General features: G+C 36.0%; 1 protein-coding gene across 1 annotated transcript in view; it reads left to right on the top strand.

Moving 5' to 3' along the window:
- GABRA3 (gamma-aminobutyric acid type A receptor subunit alpha3) overlaps window positions 1-27,695 on the top strand; it is a gene marked incomplete at its 3' end in the record, with an annotated part of 241,370 nt that overhangs the window by 176,629 nt on the left and 37,046 nt on the right. Inside the window, exon 6 of the mRNA XM_080719144.1 lies at window positions 17,719-17,801. Within this exon, the coding sequence (XP_080575270.1) occupies window positions 17,719-17,801 (83 nt within the window). The remainder of the gene's footprint in view (window positions 1-17,718; window positions 17,802-27,695) is intronic.

Genomic DNA, 27,695 nt, shown 5'->3' on the forward strand with positions numbered 1-27,695 from the left:
CACAATCCTCGGGTCTCAGCCACCTAAATGCTGGGATTACAAGCATGCACCATCGAGCCCAGCTCTGACAGTGTTTATAATCACTCTACTTTTATAATCTTCATAAAACTCCATAGAACAGGTTCTATTTTCTCTACTTAAGAGATGAAAGTGTCACAAAGTGAGTAATAAAACTTTCCAGATTCACCTAGGTAATAGGCGATTGAGCCCCACCCATTTTAGCAGCAAGTATATGCTTGGTACTATTATATGTTCATGTTTACAACATCATTGGCTGTTACTGCAAGATCAAGTGACATAGACATGTAAAAGTATGTGATAGGTTTGGTAACATTGGAGGGTACTGGTGTGCTTCACATTACACTGTTTCAGTGGTGTGGATAATATGAGAATTTTTAGGAGTTGGAGTACAGGTACTTGAGAACATGGATATAATTTTTTTTAAATCTTGCTTGAAAATGAAATGGAGGGATATATGATAGCTACTTTTGGGGATAAAAGGAAAGGTGCCTTTATATGCAGTGTCAAGTAGTACAAAGGAACTCAGAAAAATATAGGTTGAAGATACGTTAGAAATGTTTTGCTGACAGAAAGTTTCTAGTGAAATCAATAAGGGAAGGTATCAAAACTACATATAGAAATTTACTTGTAAAGAAAGGGGGACCTGCCTGCATAGAAGGATATGAATGTTGAAGAGGAGATAGAATGTATAGGATAGGGGAGAAGTATGAGTAGATATAATGTGTGAAAAAGAGTTTGGAGAGAATAAAGCATTAGTAGAGAAGTAGATGAAAGAGAGGCATTCTTATACTGAAGTGCAGAAATAAAAAGTGATTGGAGAGGAGATAGAAGTTCACATAACCTGGGTGTGGTTGTGCACACTTGTAATCCCAGCATTTGGGAGGCTGAGACAGGAGGACCGTGGTTCACAGACAGCCTCAGCTACATAGTGAGACCTTCTGCAAGTTAGTGAGATCTTGTTCAACATAAAGAATAAAAGGGTTGCAACTTGGAGTTAGAATACCCCTGGATTCTATCCCCAGTACCACAAAAAAAGTTCACATAATTATTGAAAGAATAGAGTAGATGTGAACAGTTGAATAGTTATGGGATGAGGTGGCTGGAGGAATGAGATGAGTAGGAGGATATATGAATGGGTGATCAAGAAGTAAGTAAAAGAAAGAGAACCTAGAAGGAGAAGATGGTGGTTATCATAAATGAAAATGAACACAGTAGGGATTGAAAAGAGTAGAAGCCGGGAACAGTGGGGCACATGCCTGTAATATCAGTACTTGGGAAGGTGAGACAGGAGGATTGCCAAGTATGAGGCCAACATATGGTAATTCAGTGAATCTCTGCTTCACAAAAGTAAAAAGGGCTGGGGGTGTAGCTCAGAGGCAGAATGCCCCTGGTTTTAATCCCCACTACCATAAACACAAAAGAAAATAGTAAAAGAGAAAGAATAGTGAATGAATGAGGGAAAAAGGATAAAAGAGAAGCTGAATAATAAAAAAGAGAAGATGAAGCTGCAGACCTAGGAGGGCAAAGGATGGAGCAGAGCAAATGATTAGTCATCTGAAAATATAGCTGAATGAATAGGAAGATGATAATAATTGAGCCCTCCATTTTAGTCTGAATTGGACCAGAAAGTGAAATTTGATGATGTGGGAGTCGATGTGCTTATTCTAAAGTACAGAAGCATAATGAAACCATTGTTTCCCTTACACAGTAGAGAGTTCACCTTGGATCCAGGAAGGTGGATCTGGAGGGAGAACCAGGCTCAAAACTGCAGGATAAAAGCTTAGCTCTTTTTATGGCTCCACAATTGATTCATCTAGTGACCTTTTGCAATGCACAAACTGTTTGCTTTCTCCGGGCCCTCATTCTGATAATGCTGTAGCTGCGGTCTTACAGGGACATGAAAAGCGCAAATTGTGAAAGGTCTGCAGAACACTTAGACTTTTCCAGGAACTGTTATTCTGCAGCATCCCCATTATTATTTTGACCCACAGATATCTTATCTAGGTTCCAGGGGAATATTACAGAAGGCCAGCTGCCTAGAAAAATCTTACCAAATGTTGCACGGGTATATAACTAGGGCAGTTGAGAAAGAATCTTTGCATTGTCTCATCTTGGGACCTTGGGACAACCATAAAAATGCAGGCCAAAGCCCATTACCTGCTGCTTACTTCAGCAGAACACAAACTAAAATTGGGTCAATACATAGAATATTAACAGAGTCCAACCCAACATAGTGTACTTATCTGTATAATATGTTCTACTATTCAATTGTTCATGCATAGGGAACTTTAAGTCTCTATTAATGACATCATACTTATTGATGAGGATATAGATGAACATGTTTCATTGTATTATTCTTTATATGTATTATATATAAATGTTGTATGATGCATAATATAAACATGCTCCACTGGCTATCTGAATAGAAGAGACAAATACTCTTTAAGTTTAATTGACTAGAATAATTTATCTAATACATTTACAAGTACTCATCATGTTTAAATCTCAGTGATAAAGCCAGGTGTGGTGGCGCACACTTGTAATCCCCACGCTTGGGAGGCTGAGACAGGAGGATCACGCAGGTTCGAAGTCAGCCTCTGCTGGATTAAGAGACCCTGTTTCCAAATAAAAAATATAAAATAGGTCTGGGGGTGTATCCTGGAGGTAGAAGGCCCCTGGGTTCCATCCCCAGTACCACCAATAAATAAATAAATAAATAAATAAATAAATAAATAAATAAATAAATCTCAGTGATATGTGCTGTTCTGTAGTGATAAATAATGCAAAACCTATTCTTTTAATGTCCTTCTAGTCTAGTGTTAAAGAGATGTGCATATTTAGCTGTACAATAATGCAAAATCCCCTAAATAGAGGGAAGTAGAAAATGTAATGGAATCACAGGATAAGAAGGAAGCAAAATTACCTTGAAGCATCAAGGAAAACTGCAAAGAAGGTGATACTTATCTTGTATTTGAAAGGAATGTAGGCAACTATCAAACTGAGGTATAGGTGCATATTCTAGGCAAAGAATAGCATGTACAAAACCAAATATGCATGAATTGATATAATCCATCATAAAATTCATGTCTTTTGTGAGATGTGACAAGGGAAATAGAAAGTACAATGAGAACATATTGCAGGGACAAAGAAATGATTCTACAGGGACATTCATGAGGAAATCACCTTTAAACAGAGATGTAAAAGACGTGTATACATAAAGAAGGTGAACAATAGGATGGAAACATTCCAGAGAGAGTCCAACAGGTATGTAGACTTGGAAAGTAAAGGAGAGAGATAGTGAAGAAACATTGAAGGAACTAAATGAAGGTCAATGTAACTGGACGAGACAACAGTTCAGAGAAATGTCTCTTATGGAGAGGGGTACTTACAAGCTGTGTTAGTATAAAAATGATGCAGGCCCACTGAAGAGTTGATGGCAGAGGAAAGAGTCAAATGGATTTTAGATAGGTGAGTCTGGGAAAAGGGTAAAAAAAAAGGACTGGCAGAAGTCCAGGCTGAAGATGAGATGCTTAGTGAGGAAGCTACCACAATACTTGAGCAATAGCATCAATAAGTAAATATTGAACACCTACTAGGTACTGGGCCCATTATGTAAAACATCTATAATATTCACAATAATTCTTTATTATATTTGTTATCCTTATTGAACTGCTTTGGAACAAAGCTTTAAAAAGAAAAATGAATTGCCCAAGTTGATATTATTATTAGGTAAATACAGGCCTGTCTGGCTTCAAGCTACTATTTTTTCTAGTATGGTTTTGAGGAAGGATACGAATATACAATGTATTAAAAAGTAACATTGATCTGGGCATGTCTGTAATCACAGGTACTGGGGAGGCTGAAGCAGTAGGATTACAAATTCACACCAGCCTAGGCAACATAGACAACATAGTGAGACCCTGTTTCCAAAGAAAAAAGAATAAAATAGGTCTGGGAGTGTAGCCTGGAGGTAGAAGGATTTCCAGGAACCCCAGTACCACCAAAAAAAAAAAAAAAAAAAAGAAAGAATGCATGTATCCTGTACTTCCATGGAAGTATTGGTTTTTTCAAAGTAAATGTTATTATAATGATATCATTTGTTCTAACAAAAGTTGCTGAACCCCCCTCAAATACTTAATTATTCAAGTGTAATAGAAGTGTATTTATTGCTCCTTACAGTTTGAAGCAGATATTTTTTATGACATCTGGCTCATTTTCAAGTGGTATTTTCAGGGACCCTCTCGTCTAGTGACTCTTCCATATTTAACTTGGCTTCCAAGGCCACCGTGCTGGTTTGTATAAAGTAAAAGAGGAAGGAGCATGGGGGATTGACTGTGTGAGGGGATTATACTTCAGGTCTTGAGCAGCATGCTTCTATTCTTCTAACCTTTCTTTATCTAGAATTAGCTCATATGTACATGCTTTAATAGAAGGCAAGCTGGGGAACGAAATATTGCTAGGGGCCAAGAAAAATAAAAGAAATGGAGTTTCCAATAATTCCAGTTTTGTTCCATATTTCAATTTAAACCTCTAGTTGAGTCTTAAAGAATTAATCAGGAGTAAGGATACCAGTGAGTAGACCATTTCACAGTTAGAAAAAAATGATAAAGGCCTGAGCAAAAAGTTTGAATTAAGAGTAGAGAAGAAATAGCAAGTATGAGAAACATTTTTCTTTTCTATTTTTATTATAACTATAATATTTGATATTGGGAATTGAACTCAGGGGAATTCTGCATCTGAGCTACACTCTCAGCCCTATTTAATTTTTTTTTAATTTTTGAAACAGGGTCTCACTCTTCATTAAGTTGCTGACACTGGCTACAAACTTGGAATCCTCCTGTCTAAGCCTCTCAAGTATTAGTATTACAGGTGTATGCTATGATGCTTTATTAAAATTATTAACACATTGATTTAAAAGTATTTTATTAGTACATTGCAATTATATATCAAAGTGAGGTTCAATGTGCTACAAACATATATGCACATATTTTTGGTGTATCTTATTTCATATCCTACTCTTCTCTCCTCCATTCCTTCCCACACAAGTTAGGGAGATTCGGAGTAATATCGTCACATATTGTCATAGTATTATTTGAACAGTTTCCTACCTCAATTCTCCCTCCTTTCCTCCCTATCTCTTTCTCCCAACCCCCTTTCACTGTTATATGTGTCTTTCTCTGCAATATTTTTTTCTTTGTGTGTGTGTGTGGTACTGGAGATAGTATCCAGGGGCATTCTACCTCCGAGCTACAACCTCAGCCCTATTTTTCATTCTTTATTTTGAAACAGGATCTCACTGAGATGTGGAGGGCCCCACTAAATAGCTGAGGCTGTCCATGAAACACGATCCGATGGTCTCAGCCTCCCAAATGCTGGGATTACAAGCCTGTGCCACCACAGCTGGATTCTTCTTTTTTATATACTTTTTGGTACATTATAGTCTCACATAATAATGTAAATCATACCTTTTCTCTAGCTTCCCCATATGAGAATAATACCTATAGTAATTGGGCAAAGTAGCAGTTTTCACTGTGACATTTCTAGACATGCATATTATTGTGCTTTGATCATATCTATCCCCCTTCCTGTGCTCTCTTGCCCTCTCCAGAGTGAGTTTTTCAATAGAACTTGGAATCCAATGGAAATAGTTTTGAAAAAGTAGCATTGAGAGTGTCCCTGGATATCCTGCCTGGATACTGAATGGTTTAACAACAAAAACAATAATGAAAATGCTCAGTATTGCAGAGGAAGCAGATACTTTGGAGAGTGCAGAAGATGGTTGGAGAATTTATGCTTCTTTTTAAAAATTTATACTTCTTGAGGATTTATATTTATCTCACTTAATTGTCAACACATTGATCATTTATATATAGCTCTGAGGCATAGTACAGCATTGTGATTAAGAAGGTGGGTTCCAGAGCAAGATTGCTCCTGTTCTTCCTATATGACTGAGGTGAATCATGACAATAACTGTCTTTTTATTTGCAGTATTGAGGATGGTACCCAGGGACATTCTGCCTCTGAGCTACACCCCCAGCTCTATTTTTTAATTTTCACTTTTGAAACAAGATCTCACCAACTTGCAGAAGGCCTCACTAAGTAGCTGAGGCTGTTCGTGAACTGAAATCCTACTGTCTCGGCCTCCCAAATACTGGAATTACAAGTGTGCACCACCATGACCAGATAATCCCTACCTTTTAAGGCCATTGAAGGGAATAAATTCAATAAGATACATGAATAATGTGACATTTATAATTACACGTGGCCACTGTCTGGAGTTTTTTGTTTTGTTGTTGATACCCACTTGCAACTGGCAAAAATGAAGTAAATATGAGAAGACCTCCCAGGAATACTCTCCTCCTTCAACTGCAAAGCCTGTTTCCCTGTGAAGCCCTCCCATATCTGGGCTCATTTCCCCAAGTGTGAGTGAATTCTGTAATTTTTAGCTCATAACTCTCCATCATTGGATTTGCCTGAAACTTCCATTATAGTGTTGTGAATGATGTATTTAATCACAGCACTAATAAATGGAAGAGCTAATATATAGACCCAAATTGTGGTTAAAGCAAATTTTTCTTCAATATACCACTTACTTTAATAAGGAAATTATTAGACTCTCAGTTCTAAGTAATGAGCCTAAGGTGGACATGACAAGCTGCAGGTGAAAATGCAGGTCTGAAACCCATGAAAAATTTGACAGAGTGGGATTTTGTAAAATTAAATACACTGTGTAAAAGTGTCTTCTATGTGTTATGCCACATGGTAATGATGTCCTATATTTAGTTGAAAATCAAAGGAAATAAGCACTAGTTTCTGAATGTTCGAATAATCAGGAGGAAAATGGTGCTCTGAACCAATTAAGAGGGTTTCTATTACATCGAGACCATGGTGCCTTCCTTTATGCTTTGATTGTATTATTGGGTTGGTTTTTCTGATATACTTGGGATATTTCAAAGTCAAATTATTTAAAGAATGAATTCTACAGGATGGAAGAAACCTTTTTCCTGAAACTTTAACAGTAAAGCTTTTTTCTCCTAGGTGAGTTACAAATAGCTTGCACTTGAGTTTTCATTATAGAGACTGCCTCTGAAATGACCAGGAACCAGGGAAAGCACTGGGACAATTTGTTAGTTGTATAGGATTTAATGTAATCAGACTAACCAAGCATTGATATCTCTCTTTCTCTAAGTCCTACCCCCTTTTGTGGTAGCTTATCTTCTAGGGGATTCCACCTGCAGTTCTTTATTCATTGAACTATTAACTGACTCACAGAGCCACACTTAGCGAACCTCAATCTAAGGAACAAAAGTGAGAGCATAGAAAAGATGGAGTGGTTCATTTTGGACTCTGAGAAAGCTTGGGATGAGGTGAAAAGCAAGAAATGTGTACGTCAATCACAAATTATTTGGTGTGCTGTGTGCAGTGACATCAACCTCTGCCCTCCAGAAGCTCAAATCCTAGGAGGAAAGATTAAGCACATCACTCACAACACTCTAATGGAAGTTTCAGGAAAAGCCAATGATGGAGAATTATAAGCTAAAAATTACAGGATTAACTAATACTTGGGGGCATGGGCCCAGATATAGGAGGGCTTCACAGGGAGACAGTCTTTGCAACTGAAGAGTGGGAGTAGAAAGTATTCCTGGGAGATCTTCTTACATTTGCTTCATTTATGCCAGTTGCAAGTGGAAATTGGGACCATAAAATAACAAGGACTGCCTCTTTTCTCAAAAGCAAGAAGCAGGATTCTAGGCAGATCAAATCTGCTAAAAATCTCATGTGAAGAGAAGGCGTGTTTACAGATAAATAGAAGGGTCTCTTGTGTTCCAAAAAATTGCAGATATTTTAGATGCTCTTCCTACATAGAGTGGAGACCTTATGCTGCAGTGGAATGAACAGTACAGTGGGAATCAGTAGATCTGCCTAGAAGTTCCAACTCTGGCATGGATTAGCAATGTAACCCTGGGCAAGGCATTTCCTCGGTCTGGATCTCACTTTTGGGGGGCTGAACATACCTCTTCTGCCTGTCTTACAGACATATTTATTAGATCAAGAAACATTGATCAGCCAGGCGTGGTGGCACACACTTGTAATCCCCATGCTTGGGAGGCGGAGACAGGAGGATTACGCAGGTTCAAAGCCAGCCTCAGCTGGTTTAAGAGACCCTGTTTCCAAATAAAATAGGTCTGAGAGTGTAGCCCGTAGGTAGAAGGGTTCCATCCCCAGTACCACAAAAAAAAGAAAAAAACAGAGCATTGATCAACAATCTGCTTAGTGCCAAACAGCATCCAAATGGTTCACAGTCTGCACAAAACACAGACACACAGATACTCACAATTCCATGTGGGAAGGACTAGTGTGTCTGTACAAAGTGCTTTAGAATTTCCGTGAGCCGAAGGAAATCACTATCTATAAGGCACAGACAAATCATCATGAAAGTGATAATATTTTAGCAAAGACTTGAAGGAAAGATATGGAACATATAAAGAGGAAACTATATTCAGGTATGGGGAAAGTCAATGTATACAAAGACAGATACCTGAGAGCTTTATTTTGTGAAATCACAAGTATTTGCAAATGGAGAGAGAATGGGTGAAAATGTGAGTGTCAGAAAATGATGGAGCTACACCTCTCTGGTAATGGTTAAAACTCAAATGTGCTCCCTCTAAAGGCTAAGTGCTGAGCCTCTTGTCTATAGCTCAAGGATTTAATAGGAAGCCTGCAGACAACTGGGATTCTTGTGACTAATGCGCTGCTTGGTTTGGTGTTCAATGGTGGTATATTTCAAGTGAGTCATCCGGCACTGATAATGGCTATTGGTGATTTACTTGCCTTTCCTTTGCACCATAAATCTCAGATTCTGCCCTTTACTCCATGATTATAGAAATAGCCTGCCTGGCACCTCAACTGCTCTCGAAGTAGTATTTTCTGTACTTCAGGTTGTAGAAAGAACATTCCTCAGAGTACAGAGCAGATTATTCCACTTTTAAAAGGCCTGAGTGACAGATGATCTACAGTGGGGCTCACACTGAGCTCCAGAGACCCTCATCCTCTATGAATTTTTATGTGAAGTCATTGTTAATATCTAGGTGACTCATTTCTGTTCATATTAATATTACAGTTTTTAAAACTCTTTAATTGAAGTGAGCATGCATATCATAAGTTATATAAATATTATATGTATAACTTTACAATATTCTTCCTCTAAAGAATGTATGCTAGAGGTTTCAGTACAAAAAGGGTAAAGAAATGGGAACATGGCTTAGTAAGGTGAGAGTTCTTCAAAAAGTATGCAAAGCATACTTTTTTAGTATGCTTTGCATACTAAAATGAGTATGCAAAGCATACTCATTTTTTAGGAGAATCGCGTTCCCTAGGTGAAAGGCAAATGAGCGCAATCTTAGTCCACTCAGACTCTAAGAACAAAATACCATAGGCTAAGTAGTTTTTAAGCAGCCAAATTTATTGATTAAACTTCTGAAGAATTAAAAGTCCAAGATTAAGACTAACAAATTCACTGCTGCTTCAGAGGTGGTGGCTTCTTGTTATATCCTCATATGGCAAAAGAGACTAACAAGCTCCCTTGGACCTCCTTTAGAAGGGATCTAATCCTACTCATAAAGGCAGAACCCTCATGCTCTAATCATCTCCCAAAGGCCTACAACCCAAGTCCGTCTAATTGAGTATTATGCTTCAACACAGGAATTTTAGAGGGACATAAATGCTCACACATTAGTAGGTACTAAAGACATGGATATTATAGCTTCTAAGTTGGAAATATTTTTCTCACTGTGTTCGTGCATTGGTTAGGTTTCCATCTAAAAGAAAATGGCTTCCATGTGATAGTCTAATTCAGAAGACGAGACTTATATACCCTCCAAAAATTCTTAAAATTCAAAGAACTGTATATATAAATAAAAAGCAAATGCTTGGCTTTTGTATGAATGTCATAATGAAATAGATAAACAATCAGTACTTGTATTTCTGTGAAAATGGCTCATTACTGTGAAATGGCTTATTTTATTTAATATTCTCTGGAATCATCCATTTTGCTCTCAATGCAAGGGTTACATTCCTCTTTATGACTGAATAATATTCCATTGGGTATATACCACATTTTCTTTATTTACTCATCTTTTGATGAGCACTGAGGCTGATTCCATGTCTTAGCAATTTTATGTTATTTATTTATTTTTAATATTTTTATTGGTGCACTGTATTCATACATCATAATGGGATAAAATATTTGTGTAGACATACATGCACACATCACCCAGTTAGCCCCTATCCAATCCCCACACCATTCCCTCCCCTTCCCTCCTTCCCATGGTTGGCTTAGTGGTTGACATCTAATATTATAGCAATTTATCCAAAATTAACAATGATAATCTCACATAATAGATTCATTTGTCTGATATCAAACTTTTGATCACTTAGAGATAACATTTTAATATTTCGTTTTGCTTTCTTTCTTACCAGAGGATTATTTTTCTTTCTTTTAAGGTGAAACTATCATACATGTATTAATTTTTTATTTTAGAAAAAATCTATCCTAACATGAAATATGAACTCTAAATACCTAAAACAATCTCGAAAAAGAACACAGCTAGAAGATGTACATTTACTGATTTCAAACCTTATAAAGCTACATTAATTGAAACAGTGTAGTACTTCTATAAAGGCAGATATATAAACCAGTGGAATGAAATAAAAGCCTAGAAATAAATTCTTCCATATATGGTCAAGTTATTTTTGACAAGGTTTCCAAGAACATTTGGTGAAGGAAATAATGATCCTTTCACTAAATATTGTTGAAAAATGAAAAAGCATAAATTTGGACCCTTACCTAACACCATATACAAATATTAACTCAAAATAGATAAAAGACCTAAATATAAATCTTAAGACTATAAACTTTTAGAAGAAAACCTGGGTCATAACACTTCACAACATTGAAATTGGCAATGATTTCTTGGATATGATTTCAAAGGCACAGGGAACAAAAGAATAAACAAACAAACTTCCTAAAAATAAAAAAATATTGTACATCCAAAGACAATGTAAACAGAGTTAAAAGTTACTGATAGAATGGGATAAAATATTTCCAAATGCTATATTTGAAGGTATATTAATATTCCAAATAGAAATCCTAATAATTAGCAACAATAAAAGTAAACAATACAATTTAGAAATAGGAAAAGACTAAAATAGGTAATGAATCTCCAAAGATTTTTATATGACCAATAAACACATGAATATCACTCATTATTATCATAATATAACTAATCATTAAGGAAATACAAATAAAAACTATAATGAAATACTACTTCACATTTGTTAGAATGGCTACTTAACATGAATTACCTTGCTTCAGCCCTTTACCTTGAATTTGTTACTCTATTGTAAAGTGTGTTTCTTGTAAGCAGCAGGTGGATGGATTCTGGTTTTTAATCCATTTTGCCACTTTATGTCTTTTTATTGGGAAATTGAGGCCATTTACATTCAGTGTGATTATTGAGAGATAACTTTTAATTCCTAACAAGTTAAGATTTTATTTCTATTTGAAATACTGTTTATCCTTCTCTGCTTAGTTGTCTGCTGGATGGAAAATAATATACATGGGCATGTGGGCATTTCTTTGACACGATGGTCTCATTTTCTTTGAATATATACCCAGAAGTGGTATAACTGGATTCAATTTTTTGTGTTTATTTTAAATTGAGGAACATCCATACTGTTTTAAAACCTGCAGTAGCTTACATTTCTATCAACAGTTTATAGGAACCCCTTTTTCTCCACATCCTCAGCAGCACTGATTTTATTTATAATAGCCATTCTTACTGGGGTAACATGACATCTTACTGTAGTTTTTGTTTGCAGTTTACTGACGACTCATGATATTGACCATTTTTCATATAATTGTTGGCTATTTTCTCCTTTTGAGAAGTGTCTATTCAGATCAGTTGCTCATATTTAAATTGGATTTTTTTTGCTTTTTTGTGTGTTGATGATTGAATTCATAGGCATTCTGTCTCTGAGCTATACCCCTGACCTTTGTATTTTGTATTTTGAAACAGGATCTCACTAAATTGCTGAGGCTGGTCTCAACCTACTTTCTTCAGTCTTAGCCTCCCAAATACTGGGGTTACATGCATGTATCACCATGCCCAGCTTTGAGTTTTATGAGTTATAAATTCTAGATATTAACTGCTCATCATATATACAGTTTGCAAATATTTTCCCCTTTATTTAGGTTGTCTCTTCACTCTTGAGTGTTTACTTTGCTGCATAGAAGCTTTTAGTTTGATGTGTTGGCTAGTCTAGTTCCTTTATATTCCTATAGAAATTTTAGAATCAATTTACCAGTTTTATAAAAGTAAAACTTCTGGGATTTTGAAAGGAAGTGTCTTGACTTTATAGAACAATTTGTTGAGAACTGACATCTTAATAATATTAAGCCTGCTAAATCTATATACATGGAATGCATGAACATATCACCTGTAAATAAAGCTAGTTTTGATTTTTGCTTTCCAATTTTTCTTATATTTTTGCCTGACTATTTTAGGCAGCTTTACCTAAACATTATTCATATGTCATGCAATGCACCCTTCAAAGTACACAATTAAATGATTTTCAACATATTTACAATTGTGAAAACAATACCAATATCTACTAAGGCTCAGAAAAATTTAATTATCTGAAAAAGATACTCCATAATCACAACAATCACTCATTTCTTTCTTTCTTGGATTAGCTAAAAATCTCTAATCGTTGAATAAGAGAGATAATACATCCTTTCTTCACATTAGGAGTAAGTAACAGTTTTTATCTATTAATTACAATACTATATGTCATTTTTGTAAGTGCCTTTTATCAATTGAAAATGTTGCCTTTATTCCTAGATTTTTAAAAATTTTTGGCTTCCCTAATTTTAAGCACCTTTCCATGATTCACATGTCATACAATTGATCCTTTCATAGTATATGATTAAATGGTTTTTAATATACTTGAAATTGTTCAGATTATCACTATTTAAGCTTAGAAAAATTTTAGTCACTTTCCTCTTAGAACTCATTTCTATTCATCTTAACTCTTTTCTCTCGACTATAGCTACAGCAGTCTACTTGCTATTTCTTGAACATACTGGGGATACTTCTACCTCTGGGCCTTTGAATTTGCTAGTCTTTCTACTTTTTAAAATATTTAAATATATATTATTCATGTACATTTATTCGTGAATCGTAATTATATATCATAGTGAGGTTCAGTGTGATATTAACATACAGACACATAATGCAGTAATTCTCCATTTGCCATAGGCTTATCCTCTCATTTTCTTCAAGTCATTCCCCACATGTCATCAACTCAATACCCTATCAGAGACTTCTTTCCTTTCTCAGTATTTTTTATCTGTATCTATTTTTCTCCCCAGATCCCTCAGCTTTTAATGTGCCAAATGATTAACTTATATTGCTTAGTTTCGTCTGCCCCAACTCAAATATAAGCTCTGAGTGGGCAATAATCTTAGTAAGTTCCAGGATGTGCCTATATTGTTTAGAACAATACCTCTGTACATAGTAGGTGATCAGTAAATATTTATTGAATATACTAGTGAGTCAGGAAATTTTTAGTCAGCTCTGTCCTCGACATAATGGATTATTTGGGGCAAGTCCTTTCCCTTCTTTCTCATAGGTAAAATATATGAGGGAGTTCAAAACTAAATGCCTTTTGTCAGGCTCTCCCAGATCTGCAATTCTAGGGAAGAGACTATATGCCTAGTTAAAAAAAAAAAAACTGGATTAAGATATTATGCTATGCCGGGCATGGTGGTGCATGTTCGTAATCCCCACGCTTGGGAGGCGGAGACAGGAGGATCATGCAGGTTCGAAGCCAGCCGCTCTGGCTTAAGAGACCCTGTTTCCAAATAAAATATAAAATATGTCTGGGAGTGTAGCTCAGACATAGAAGGGCTTCCAGGAACCCCAGTACCACACACACAAAAAAACCCCAACAACAAAAAATAGATATTATGCTATTAATTAATCATGTTAAGATACTATTTTTTCAGAACTCCAGGAATACCTGAATCCTCTCTTGCTCAACCTACACTATTTTTCTGCAAACTTCCAATATAAATATACAAGTTAAGGAAAGAAAAGTCATCCTGTCAGTCATTCATTTAGTGGATATTCCTTGAACACTTACAATGTGCTAGGTATTGCAGTAGGCTCTTGACCCATGCCAAAAGGAAAACAAGATAAAAAACCTTCCTTAACCTCATAATAAGGAAAGAAGATATAGATGATAAATATAAAAATACATTATATGGCATGTTGTATGTTAGATGCTATAAGAAAAGAAAGAACATGGTAAGTTTTGTTGCAAATGGAGTGGGTAGAAAATTGAGAAAAGGATAGAGAAGCGCTCATGTAGAAGATTTAGTAATTAAAGAAAGATTGGAAATAAATGTAGGAAATAGTCATCTAGATATTTGTAAGAAGAATATTCTGAACTAAGGACATAGTGAGTGCACAAGCCATGATGTTAAAAAACATGTAAGTGCATGAGGCTGCTGAATGAATAAAGGTCTGGGTTATGGCGAGGAAGGAGTTATAGTTTCTATTCTTTTTGCAGTTGAGGGAACTAAAGTTGAAGCAATTCAATCTTAGTCTACAGCCCTTTGTCTTAACTGGACTGCAATAATAACCACTTCGCTGACCCTCCATTCCATACGCCCATAATTTAAATGGCAATTTCCATTTATTCTGAATGTCAAAGCTTTCTATCTGTGACCTGATTGGACTTTTTGACTAGGGAAGTGAATTACTTTAGAGAGGTTATAAAATGGACAATTTGAAAGAAAAAAACTCAAATATTGTCAGTCTTTGTATAAATGGCAAAATCAAGGCTAACAAACATAGCTCTGGGAGGAACTAGCAGGAAAATCAAGCTGAATTGCATTCCACCCTGCTAGCCGCTAACTAGCTAACTGTTCAGCTTCTCCAGTCCTATTTGATTGCTAGAGCTGATAAATATGAAACAACTTCACACATGACCAGAGCAGTAATAATAGACATTGCTCAAAGTAGGCTAACGAGAGAAAATATACCCAGGTGTGCATTAACAAGAGCTCTGGGCTGAAAAGCAGAAAGCAAGTGTGTGCCATTCAGCAAATATCTACCCATCTCTTATTTTCCGTAAGAGGTTGGAACTAGATGACAAGTGGCCCTGCAACTCCAACTAATCCTTTGGATGTTTACAAAATTTTCCATGTGTCTTAGACAAAAGCTCAGTTCTCAAGCCAGTCTGCAATATCCCCACCAATCTGACCTTTATTCTAAGGGCATAAATGGGTTTTCATGACTCAAAGAGCCAGATGCAAGCAAAATGTATTTCACCAAGAAACCTGCTCCTTGTGCTAGATACTGAAAAGATTCTATGAGGGTTTAATAAAGAAAATTGTGTTCTCTTGCTCCACTTACATTATTATTTCCAAGACACTGCCTCTTATGAGTAATGTCAAGGGGAAATTACTTTATGTCTACCAGCAGTCTTTGGGATGTGGAAAATAAGACCACAGCAAATAGATTACAAAGGCAGGATGCAAAGGTACTGATTTCTGATTAGGAGAAGAACTGATTCATAATAACGTTCCTATCTACCTTTTCATCCACTTCTCGTTCACTCCACCAAAGAACAGAGCAGAGCAAACAAAGCAGATGTTCGTGGGGGTAGGGGGCTCTATAAGCCAAATCTATAAGCCAAATTCTAGGTTCTTTTCCTTGGTTCTTAGAGAGTAATGCTCTCTGACCTCCTGAATCATACTGTATTCCCTTCTTCTCCTTCTCTCCTTCTACCTTATGATGACTTTTAAGACCCCTTCAAGCATTATCTGCAACAGAAAATGCATCCAGGCTAATGCACTTTACTCCTACCCTGTGTTAATGGGTTATCTTTTCCACATAGCATTTCCTCTGTTCTCTAGTTCTTCCTTCTATTCCTGGTATTTTTCCCCACAACTGGCTAACACATAGGAAATGTTTACTTAAAGGTAACCATAGATAATTACAGTATCTCTCACATGACAGAGATTCCTAAGGAGCCTAGACATTTAACATCAGCTGAACAGAAGACAGTTGATATAGAAAAAAATGGATTTGTATTCCATTCCTCTAGGTTATGTGACTTGGAGAAAATAACTTTACTCCATGAATTCTTGCCTCTGAAATAGAGATGATAATAATTCTTGCAATATATCCCTCACAGGGCTACCACAAAAGCAAATGGAATAAGGATGCCTGTGTCACAAGTGTTAAAAGCAGATCTGAATGGGATTACTGAATGTGAATATGCTTTAGAAGTAGTGCCATGCTATGAACATGTCATTACTTAGTAAAATGATTTTTAATAATAATAATTACTCATTGATCCTCCTGTGCTTACCTAGACACACACACACACACACACACACACACACACACACACACACACACATATATTTTTGACAATAAATATCTTCTGTTAGCTAACTACTCAAACAAGAAGAATCAGTAGCACTACAATTGAGGAGAGGTAGATTCTGAACATTAGCATTTCCTTACTTTGGTAACTCCTAGAAGTGACACAAAGTCCTCTGATATGCTGATTTATTTTATTAATCAGGAATTCTGGTACCAGTGAGTATTGGGGTCCTGAAAATTTTAAAGAGAAGTACCTGCCTAAGGAAGAAAGCTACTTGAGGAATTAAAAACACTAAAATTGATATCCACTTTCTCAACTTATTAAGACTTCAAGAGGGTTGCAGGGATCAAGTGAAATATATATAGAAGTTAGGCAGAAATAATGCCAGGGCTAAATTCCAAACAACTCTAAATCTTGGCTCTGTAGTTCTCATTTCTATACAAGAGACTACTATCTAGGGCCAGTAAAGCTGAGCCTTAAAAAAAACTTGAAAGAATTCAGAGGGTAAACCATGGTGTAGATTATTTAGAAAAATTGATTCAGGGAAATGAGTATGTTGACATGGAAAATCATACCTCAACAAGATTTCCATTGAGAGATCTGTGCAAAATCTCTTCTATATGTTGCTTCTGTTAAGGGCGTATGAGCTCTTTAGACTTGACCTCTAAGGCTTCTGACTTTTTCATTTTTTTATAAAGTGGTTAATTGGAGGTAGATGGCTCTCCAATAGCTATCTCAAGAAAGATGTAGTAGTTCCTTCCTGTGATCAGCAGAGTCATCTTTTGTGTATGTCTGTTCATTATCAGGGTAGATATTCTTTCTATGCATCTCCCATGCAAACCTTAAATTGGATAATTCACATAATAGCCTGCTGAGACAAATTATTTCAGAAATAATTAAACTGTTATCAGGATTGAATGAATCAGAACCTGGTACTTCTAGGCTTCTTGGAGGGTGGCTAAGGAAGTACTATTAGGCCATATAAATTATACTTGTTTTTCTGAAGGTGATAAGATGGGGTTCAGATCTGATTTAAAATAACAAATACCAAATTTGTTTTGAGAGGCTATTGAGTTCATTTAATTCACCTTTTGTGTTCATAAAAATTTGAACCTAAATAAGCAAAATCCCTTGTTATTCTCAGGAGCACTCCATTGCTTTTGAGTGAGAAGTGAACCTCATGTTTAGTAACATTTATTTGGTCTTTATTTTATTTTCTGCTCTTCTTTCTTTTAGGTTAACAATTCATGCTGAGTGTCCCATGCATTTGGAAGATTTCCCCATGGATGTGCATGCCTGCCCACTGAAGTTTGGAAGCTGTATGTATTTTCTAAGTTGTTTTCCTGATTTTCTTCCCAAAGAAACTTAATGTATCCTATTTTGTTTCCCAGGAGTTTCTAAAGCTGAGGCCTTTAATCCTGGCTTCTGTAGGAGTGGGTCAGGAGACTGATCTTAAATAGTACTAACTGATAGGGAATATTTTTTATATTTTATTGTTGTGTAGTAATAATATATTATTGTAGTGTTCAAAGCGATACAGATATATGTTTGTATCACTTGTCATGTTTTCCTCTGGATCCCTCCCTGCTCCCTTCTCCTACCCTCCCCATACACATTACTGAGATTGATAGTGAAACCTTAATATGTGTATATAGTATTATTTGAAATGTCGCCTTTCCCCTTCCTCACCTTCCTCTTTTAATTACACTATTGTACTGGTCCTTTTCTTCATTTATCTAAGGCCCACTTCTGTTTTCTTTCTTTCTTGGTGGTGGTGGTAGAAAGGTTCCTGGAAACCTTTCTACCTCCGGGTTACACTCCCAGACCTATTTTTATATTTTTTTTTTATTTGAAAACAGGGTCTCTTAAGCCAGCAAGGCTGGCTTCAAACCAGCACGATCCTCCTGTCTCTGCCTCCCAAGCATGGGGATTACAAGCATGCGCCACCACGCCCAGCGGCCCACTTCTGTTTTCAATTTTCTCTCTAGCTTCCACATATGAGAAAAATCCTATGACCATTGATTTTCTGAGGCTAGCTGATCTCACTTTGCATAATATTTTCTGGTTGTATTCATTTTCCTGAGAATAACCTAATTTTCCTCTTTATGGCTGAGTAAAACTGCACTGTATGAATATACCACATTTTTATGCATTCATCTGTTGACAGGCACCTAAGTTGGGTTCCATGATTTGGCTATTCTGACTTGAATTCCCTTGGAAAGACACCGAGGAGTGCTATAGCTGGGGTCATATGGTAATTCCATTCCTAGCCTTTAAGGATTCTCCTGACTCATCTCCATTGTGGTTGTACTAATTTGTACTCCTACCAATAGTATATGTAAGAGCTTCTATTTTCCCACATCCTGGACAGCATTTATTATTTGTATTCTTGATGATTGCTATTCTAGTGGGTTAAATGGAATCTCAGTGTAGTTTTGATTTGCATTTGCCTGATTGCTAATGATGTTGAACATTTTATTCATTTATTTATTGGCCATTTGTAAATATAGAAAGAATTTTAAAACAACACTAAAGAGACTTAATCTTTAAGATTTCTTTTAGAGTTTTATTTCCTAACAACAAACCTTATATCACCATTTCAAACTAATTTCTCTATCAGTTTGAAACATTTATGTCCTAAACTAGAGAGAGGACAAAACTAATATTTAATACAGTAGCAGTTTCCTAAGGACAAGATCTCACTAATAGAATGTGTTTAGAATTTTTGAAATGTCCATTCTACCTACATCTTCATAATACCTCTCTCTAGTTCTTTACAGTAAATGGTAAGCAGAAGAGACTCTAGAGATTTGGTCATTTTTAGAGTATTACCTTCTCTCTCTCTCTCTCTCTCTCTCTCTCTCTCTCTCTCTCTCTCTCTCTCTTTCTCTTATTTATTTATTTATTTATTTATTTATTTTTGGTGGTACTGGGGTTTCTGGAAACCCTTCTACCTTCTACCCTTCTACCTCCGGGCTACACTCCCAAACCTATTTTTATATTTTTTTTGTTTGGAAACAGGGTCTCTTAAGCCAGCGCGGCTGGCTTCGAACCTGCACGATCCTCCCGTCTCCCCCTCTCAAGTGTGGGGATTGCAAGCGTGCGCCACCAAGCCCGGCGAGTATTATCTTTTCGAGTATCTGTAAATTGTAAAAAGAGAGTAATTACATAAATGAGTTAGAAAAATTACAATTGAATACAATTTGAGATAGTTCCTTAATCTAATAATTTCAGAATAAATTATGTGGGGAGTACTGGGAGTGATATATTAAGATCTGTGTTGATCACATCTATATTAGTTTTAGCTCTGTGCTTTGAAATGTAAAGTGCATATGAAAAACCCCATATAATTATGTATGACATATTTTTCAATCATTAGTTTCTCAAATATTTATAGATTGTCTCCTGGGTGTCAGCCTCTATTCTAGTAAGTTTGGAACACATCCACAAATAAAACAAAACCCTTCATTTTCCTTGTGATAGAAGACAGTTATGGTGAAAGATAAACAATTAATAAAAAGTAAAGTATGAAGTAGGTTGTAAAGTGATAAAAACCACAGAAAAATATAAAGGTACTTCAGAATAAGTGGAATTTATTTTATTAGAAAAAGGTATAGGAATGGGGAGGATAGGTACCAAGATGGATAAAACATACTAAAATTCAATTAAGAATAAATTCTACTATTCTATAGCATAGTTGGGTGATCATAGTTAGCAATAACTTTCTGTATACTTTCTGATAGAAGAGAGGATTTTGCATGATCTCAACACAATGAAATGAGTGTTTGAAGTGATGGATGTGCTAATTACTCTGATGTAATCATCACAATTGTATACATGTATGAAAATATCACCCTATATCCCATAAAGGTGGAGAATTATATGTAGAAGTTAAAATTCTTCAAAAAGTGACAGTTTTATGAAGTAAAGGAGTTAACAATGCAGATATTTAAGGAACTACTTTTCAACATAATAGGAACAACCCAGGGATAATATCTTAAGCCAGAAAAGTGTCTGGCCTGTTCAGTAGGCATCAGAGTAACCAATGTGCCTGTCTAGAGTGAGAAAAAAATGCAAAGGAAAAGTACAAGGTTAAAGAGGGGGTTAGATAATCTAGATCCTTGTAGGGAATTAAAGGACATTGGATGATATGCTGAGCTAAAGTGGGGAGTGATTAGAATATTTTGGACAAAAGTGACATCGTCTGACTTATTTCTTTTTAAATAGGGGTTTTCAAAATAAGCAGAGAAGGGTAGAAGCAGGGGATCTAATTAAGTGATTATTGTAATATTTCAGGTGAGATATAATGATGGAGGAATAATGGAGGTTATTATCAGGTGAAAAATGATGCTGGTTCAACTCACAGTCATCATGGTGGAAATGATGAGAAGTGGCCTGATTCTGAATACAGTGTAAAGAGTGATTCAACAGGACCTCCTGATGAATTAGACTTGTAACATTAAAACAGGAAGAATTCAATGGAGACTTGCAGATTTTTTCCTAATGTTATCAGATGAGATGAATATTGATTCCATTCTGGGTAGGATAGAGTTGTTTGTTGGTGATCACTGTTCATTTATCATAAACTGGTAGAAAACCTAGAAGTATAGAAGTGGTAACTAACCAAGACTAAAATCCTGGAAAAAGGAAGGGAACCTCACATATTCAATTGTGACCTATTGTTCTCACATCTCTGGGGGAACTTGCTAATTTTGGCTCTGGTTTGCAGATGGGTTTAAGTTTGGCCCCATGAATAGAACATGAGGCCAAGAACTAACATGAAATCTTTGAAAAGCAGAGCTGCCTTTCTTGTAGTTTCCCAGTGCTTAAAAGAAGATATGCCAGGCTATCAGTGTAAAATATTAGAGAACTCTGTCCTAGTTGCAAAGGAACAGTAGAGATACACCAGATTTAACCAAAACTACAATGCAGCTTAGTCCCTGTCTTAGCAATCTTACTGCTATAATCCAAAACCTGATCACATAATTTAGAGGAAGGAAATTTATTTCCTCACAGTTTTATGTAGATTCCATATTCAGTCCATGTGAGACTAGGGTTGAGCTTAGGGCATGGTGGAGAGAAGCAGAGAAAGGAAGAGAACAAGGGCTCTACTTCTCAAATCAGGGAGATCAGAAGCAAGAGAGCAAGCAAGCAAGGGGATCAAAGACCATATATAATCCTCAAGGCCACACTGTCAGGAAACTACCTTCTCTAGCCACATCCTATCTATCAGCCCTGGCCACAATGGATTTATCTAGTGATGAGATTACAACTGTCAACTTTATCAACTCTGAACACCAACTTATTATCTCTTCAGGGGCACTGTATAACAATAAGAGTTTCTTATGGGATTCTGGTGATAATTCTGTGTGTGTGTGTGTGTGTGTGTGTGTGTGTATGTGTGTGTGTGTGTGTGTGTGTGTGTGTGTGTGTGTGTGTGTGTTACTAGGGATGGAACTCAGAGGCATTCTACTTCCAAGCTATCCCCCCAGCCTTATTTTTTATTCTTTATTTTGAAACAGGGTCTCACTGAGTTGCAAAGGGCCTAAGTAGCTGAGGCTGTCCGCAAACCTGGATTCTCCCGTTCTAGATTCCCAAATGCTGAGATTACAAGTGTGCGTCATAATCCCAGCTCTGGTGATAATTCAGACATACTACCTGCATAGCAAGGGAAGAATATAGCTTCAGAAGAAAAATTCCCATCTGAAAATTTGACCACTTTATATACCTTTGGAATTCATTAAAAATTACTGATTATATGAATAAGCAGGGAATACTCTGACCTAAAACCTAGATTTAAAAACAAAACCACAAAACATAGAAAATAAGCATACAGGTCTTCCAGGTATCACAGTTTATAAGTAATAATTTTTAAAAATCTTGCTAATATGTTCATGAAAAAAGAAAAATGAATAAAGCAGGCAAACAACAGATAATCTTAACAGAAAATAAGAATCTATAAAGAAGTATAAGTTGGAAATTACTTATAAGAAAGGACAATATCTAAAGTTCATATTTCACAGATTTAAAAATACAGAATTAGATAACTATAAAAGAAATAAATTGAAAATAGCAGAACTGAAGAACAGAAAGATAAATTACAGAAGAAAAGTAAGAAGCATGTGGGACAGGACTGAGGGTATGGCTCAGGGGTAGAACACTTGTTTAGCATGTGTGAGGCCCTGAATTCTATCCTCATCACTAAAAGGCAGAAAGGAAGGAGAGAAGGAAGGAAGAAAAAAGAAAAGAATAAAAGAGAAAAGAATAATGTAGGAAATAGAAAAATTATAATATGTAATTTTTTGGTACTGGGGATGGAACCCAGGGCCATTCTAACTCCAGGCAACACTCCCAGCCCTATTGTTTATTCTTTATTTTGAAACAGGGTCTAACTGATTTGCAAAGGCCCTCACTAAGTACCTGAGGCTGTCCTCAAACTGCAATCCTCCTGTCTCAGCTTCCCAAATGGTGGGATTACAAGCGTGCGCCACCATGCACAACTTATAGTATATAGTTTTATAGAAGAAAAATAGACTGAAAAAGGAGCAAAGCAATCTTAAACCAGCTAAGGCCAATCACTTTAAAATGATGAAAATTAATTCAGAAAGCCAAGAAGCATGCAAACACCAAACAAGAACAACATAAAGAAAAAAATGGTGATTCAAAACTCTCTAAAGCACACAATGTCCTTAAACATATCAAAGTCAACCACTAAGCCAAGCATGGGAAGGAGGGATGGGGAGGGAATGGGATGGGGATTGGGTAGGGGATAAATGGGTGATGTGTGCATGTATGTCTATACAAGTACTTTTTACCCCATTATGATGTATGAATACAATGCACCAATAAAAAAATTCAAAAAGAAAATATTAACATGTCATGAATAGTTAAAAAAAATCTTGATGGTGACACAATTTACAAACATAATCCACTGTCTTTTATCTACACATATTTTAAAGCTACAATAATTTAGAAAAGGTATTATCATTGTATAAGCAGTTATACTAGTGGGACAGCATAGAAGAGAGAAAGGAACAGACTATGACTCTTATTTCACACAATACACAAAAGTAAATATCAGAGAGATTATAAATCTAAATGGGTGAAATTTAAAACTGTAAAGCCAAGCAGGGCATGGTGGCACACACTTGTAATCCCAGCATTTGGGGAGGCTGAGATAGGATTGTGATTTGTGGATAGCCTTAGCTAATATTTAGTAAGGCCCTTTGCAACTCAGTGAGACTGTTTTAAAATAAAGAATAAAAATAGGGCTGGGGGTGTATCTTGGAGGTAGAATGCCCCTGGTTTCCATCCCCAGGGGCATGGGACACATACACACACACACACACTCAAAAAAAAACCCAATACAATTAAACTGTTAGAAGAAAACATCAGATAACATTTTCATGATCTTAAAAGAGGCAGGGATTACTTAAACACTACATAGAATAAATGCTAAAAGAGAATAACTTGGGAGAGATTAAAAGTTAGCTGGGCATGGTGGTGCACACTTATAATCCCCATGCTTGGGAGGTGGAGACAGGAGGATTGCGCAGGTTTGAAACCAGCCTAGCTGGCTTAAGAGACCCTGTTTCCAAATAAAATATAAAATCGTTCTGGGAATGTAGCCTGGAGGTAGAAGGGTTCAATCCACAGTACCACATAAAAAAAGTTAAAGAACTGTCTTTATTATTAAAATAGTGGAAAAGAAGCCACAGGATGGAATAAAATATTTGTATTGTGCATGAGACAAGTAACCCTACTTCTTTATAAGAGGTTTCAGAAACTTCAGTAAAAAGAGTCAAAGCCTTAAAAGGGTACCATATACAATAGTTTCTCAATTTTTCTTTCTCCATTCCTCTCTCTCTCTCTCTCTCTCTCTCTCTCTCTCTCTCTCTCTCTCTCTCTCCTCTCCTCTCCTCTCCTCTCCTCTCCTCTCTCATTATATTAGCAGAGAAATGTCAATGGAAATTCAAAATATACCAGTACATACTTATGAAAACAACTAACATGAAAAAGACAGAAAATACCACATATTGAGGATGTAGAACATACTACTAAGAACATAAATTTGTACAAAGTTTTTAGGAAGTTGTTTAGTAGCATCTAATAGTACTTAACATACACATATCACATAACTTTGAATCTCTAGTCCTGAGTATATTTTGGCATACAAATAAAAGTTAATGTATACTAAAAGGCATACAAATGATGCTTATAGCTGAGCTAATTTTAATAGACTCACATTTGGTAACTGCTCTAATGTCTATTGGAATGGATTAAAAACCTGCATTATATTCACACAATTAAATATTATACAGCAATCACAATTCTACTCAACAACATAACTGAGTTCCCAGATACAACACTGAGCAAAAGCTAGATACAAAATATACAGAAAGTGTGATTCAATGTGTGTCGTATACAAAAACAGGTTAAATGAATCTATAGGTGTTTGAAGTCTTTAATAATATATCATTGCTATTTCTAAATTCCTGATACATTAAACTATATGATTCATAAGCACGACAGTGGAATTCTCAGGAATTTTGTAAATTACACATTAGTCATATATTATTCCTAGCCATTTTAATGCTCTTCAGTCATTCTTATGGATATCTAACTGGTTAATTAAGAAATAGCAAATTTAGGAGTATTTTTAAAGTCCAATAATATATGGAGGATATTTAGACACTGGAAAGTATCAGTAATACTTTCTTGAATAACAATATTTCAATCTCTTAGCACATTGACTATAACTACAGAGAGTCACCGATCAAACTTACATATAAGACAGGTGGAGCATACATCTATAATCCCAGTACTTAGGAAGCTGAGAAAGGAGGATAGCAGGGTTGAGTTCAGCTTCAGCAACTTAGCAAGACCCTCCATAACTTAGTGAGACTCTGTTTCAAAATAAAAAATAAAATAGGACTGGAGGTGTGGTTTGGAGATACAATGCCCCCTGGGTTCAGTCCCCAGACAGACACACACACACACACACACACACACATTATTTTTTGAAGAAATAATAGCTTTGATAAGTAAAATAGACTTAATTAAGTTGATGTGTGTGTGTGTGTGTGTGTGTGTGTGTGAGTGTATGGAAAGAGTTTATAATATATTATGCATATAAACTTTAATTTTCAAAACTGACAGCTTTAACAACAGATAGGGCTACTAACACAGTAATTTTAAGCAAAATCAGCTGATCAGATTGTGTCTTGTTCTGGATACCTGAAACTTTTAAAACCTCTGACTTCATGTGTCAGTGTTTTCTGCTCTTGATTTTGACTACACATGAATAGATTTATTCAACTTAGCCATGTCTCCATATCTATTTTTAAGCTTTAATTCTCACAGGAGAACTATACATTTTTAAAAATTGTTTTAAAATTGTTGTTCATTTCTAAATTTTCTCAGGATTCAGTATTTAAATACTGAATTTCCAAATATAATGCTAAGAAAGAATTTCTACATAGAAATATTAATCAGGACTTGGTGCTAATTACATGGGTCTTTAATTCTGATGTCCAGAAAGACATTTGGATTGACTCTTTAATCCAAGTGTTATCCAGAAGGCTGGGTGAGATCACTAAGGGCATTGTCATATATATAGAAAAAACAGGACTATTTCTTTAGTCATAACTATATAATATCATGTCTTAACATTTGTTGAATGAATGTCTGAATCAATCAAGTAAATAATCAATGAGGCTCTGACAATATGAGCTTAAAGAGAATATATTCCATTAATACTACAACAGAATAGTTGTTTATTTCCCGTTTTCCTGGCATGAATCATACACCAAAGCTCAGGTAACAGAAGGAAGCATTTGGCAAAACAACCACAAACAAAAGATGCTTGTGGCATCATAGATCATACCAAATATATTGAAAGAAATACTCTGAGAGTGTAAAAGTTCTAATTATCTGATTTATATCCTGGCTTAGTTATCCAATCATTCCATGTCATACCCATTTCCCCCATGACAGTAGAATGACTGTAACTGAGCAGAAGGGGCAGGACTCTATTGAAGGAAATATGAAGTGCTAAAGGAGCCCAAGGGCACCAGAGGAAAAAGAGAAGAAAGAGAAAGTGAACGAACTCTATCATTATCCAACTGCATACAAAAGCTATACTCTGAGGCTCATCTGGGGTCCTTCTTTTAAGTTCTTTCCTTTTTTTTAATTTTCCTGAAAATGCTATCAGGTATCTGTTCCACTTCTGAAATTTCCTCTTTGTATCACTCAATTCAACCCATTGTCTACTATCAAACATTAAGTACTTTATAACAAACTGTGCTGGCCCTTTTTTGTGGTACTGGAGATTAAATCCAAGGGTATTCTACCACTGAGCTACACCTTCAGCCTTTTTTTATTTTGAAACTAGGTTTTACTAAGTTGAAGAGAGCCTCACTAAGTTTCTGAGGCTGGTCTTGAACCTGTAGTCCTCCTGTTTCAGCCTTCCAAGTATTGGGACTACACATGTATGCCACCATTCCTAGCAGTAATGGCCTTTTAAATACTGTCTTAGCTTCAGTTTCACCCCCCCCCCAAAGCCATCTATGTTGTAGGTGGGATGATCCTTCCAAGGCATATTTATCTATCCATGTGACCTCTCTCCTTCAAGGATGTCCACAATTTCTTGTAGATTATGGAAAAATGTATTTCTTCAGAAGTGTAATTGGGATATTTCATTTAACATGCTGTTGTTTTGCTAGTAATGCTCCTTTCACCTCTTCAAAGTAGCCTCACCTTCTGAGTATCATCTACTTCATGAATCCTTCTCTACCATCTATCTCTAAGCAGAATCAACACCCCTTATCTCTGGTTTCACTTAACAATTGTTTTTACTTCACTAGTGTGCACATGTTTCATTCTTAGACTTGCACTATAACTGTTATGCTCTATTTCCCGCAACAGATTTTGGGCTACCTAATGATGGTTACTCTGCCTTATTAACCTTTGTTTCTTTGTTTACCAGTACAGGGTCAAGCTTCAAGTGGACAATTAAGTATCTTTCATTTTGTTTCTCTTTCCCTCCCTTCCTTCCTTTTATTCTTCTTTGTTTCACATCAGAGATGGAGGCCAAGGTCTTGTGCACTCAAAGCATGTTTTCTACTAATGGTCTACATCTTCAGCTCTCAATTATGTCTTTCAATTTACTTCCTTCTCTTTCTTCAATAGTTCATATGTTTCCTGCTTTTATC

This window comes from Muscardinus avellanarius, assembly GCF_963383645.1.
Source record: "Muscardinus avellanarius genome assembly, chromosome: X".
Taxonomy (NCBI): domain Eukaryota; kingdom Metazoa; phylum Chordata; class Mammalia; order Rodentia; family Gliridae; genus Muscardinus; species Muscardinus avellanarius.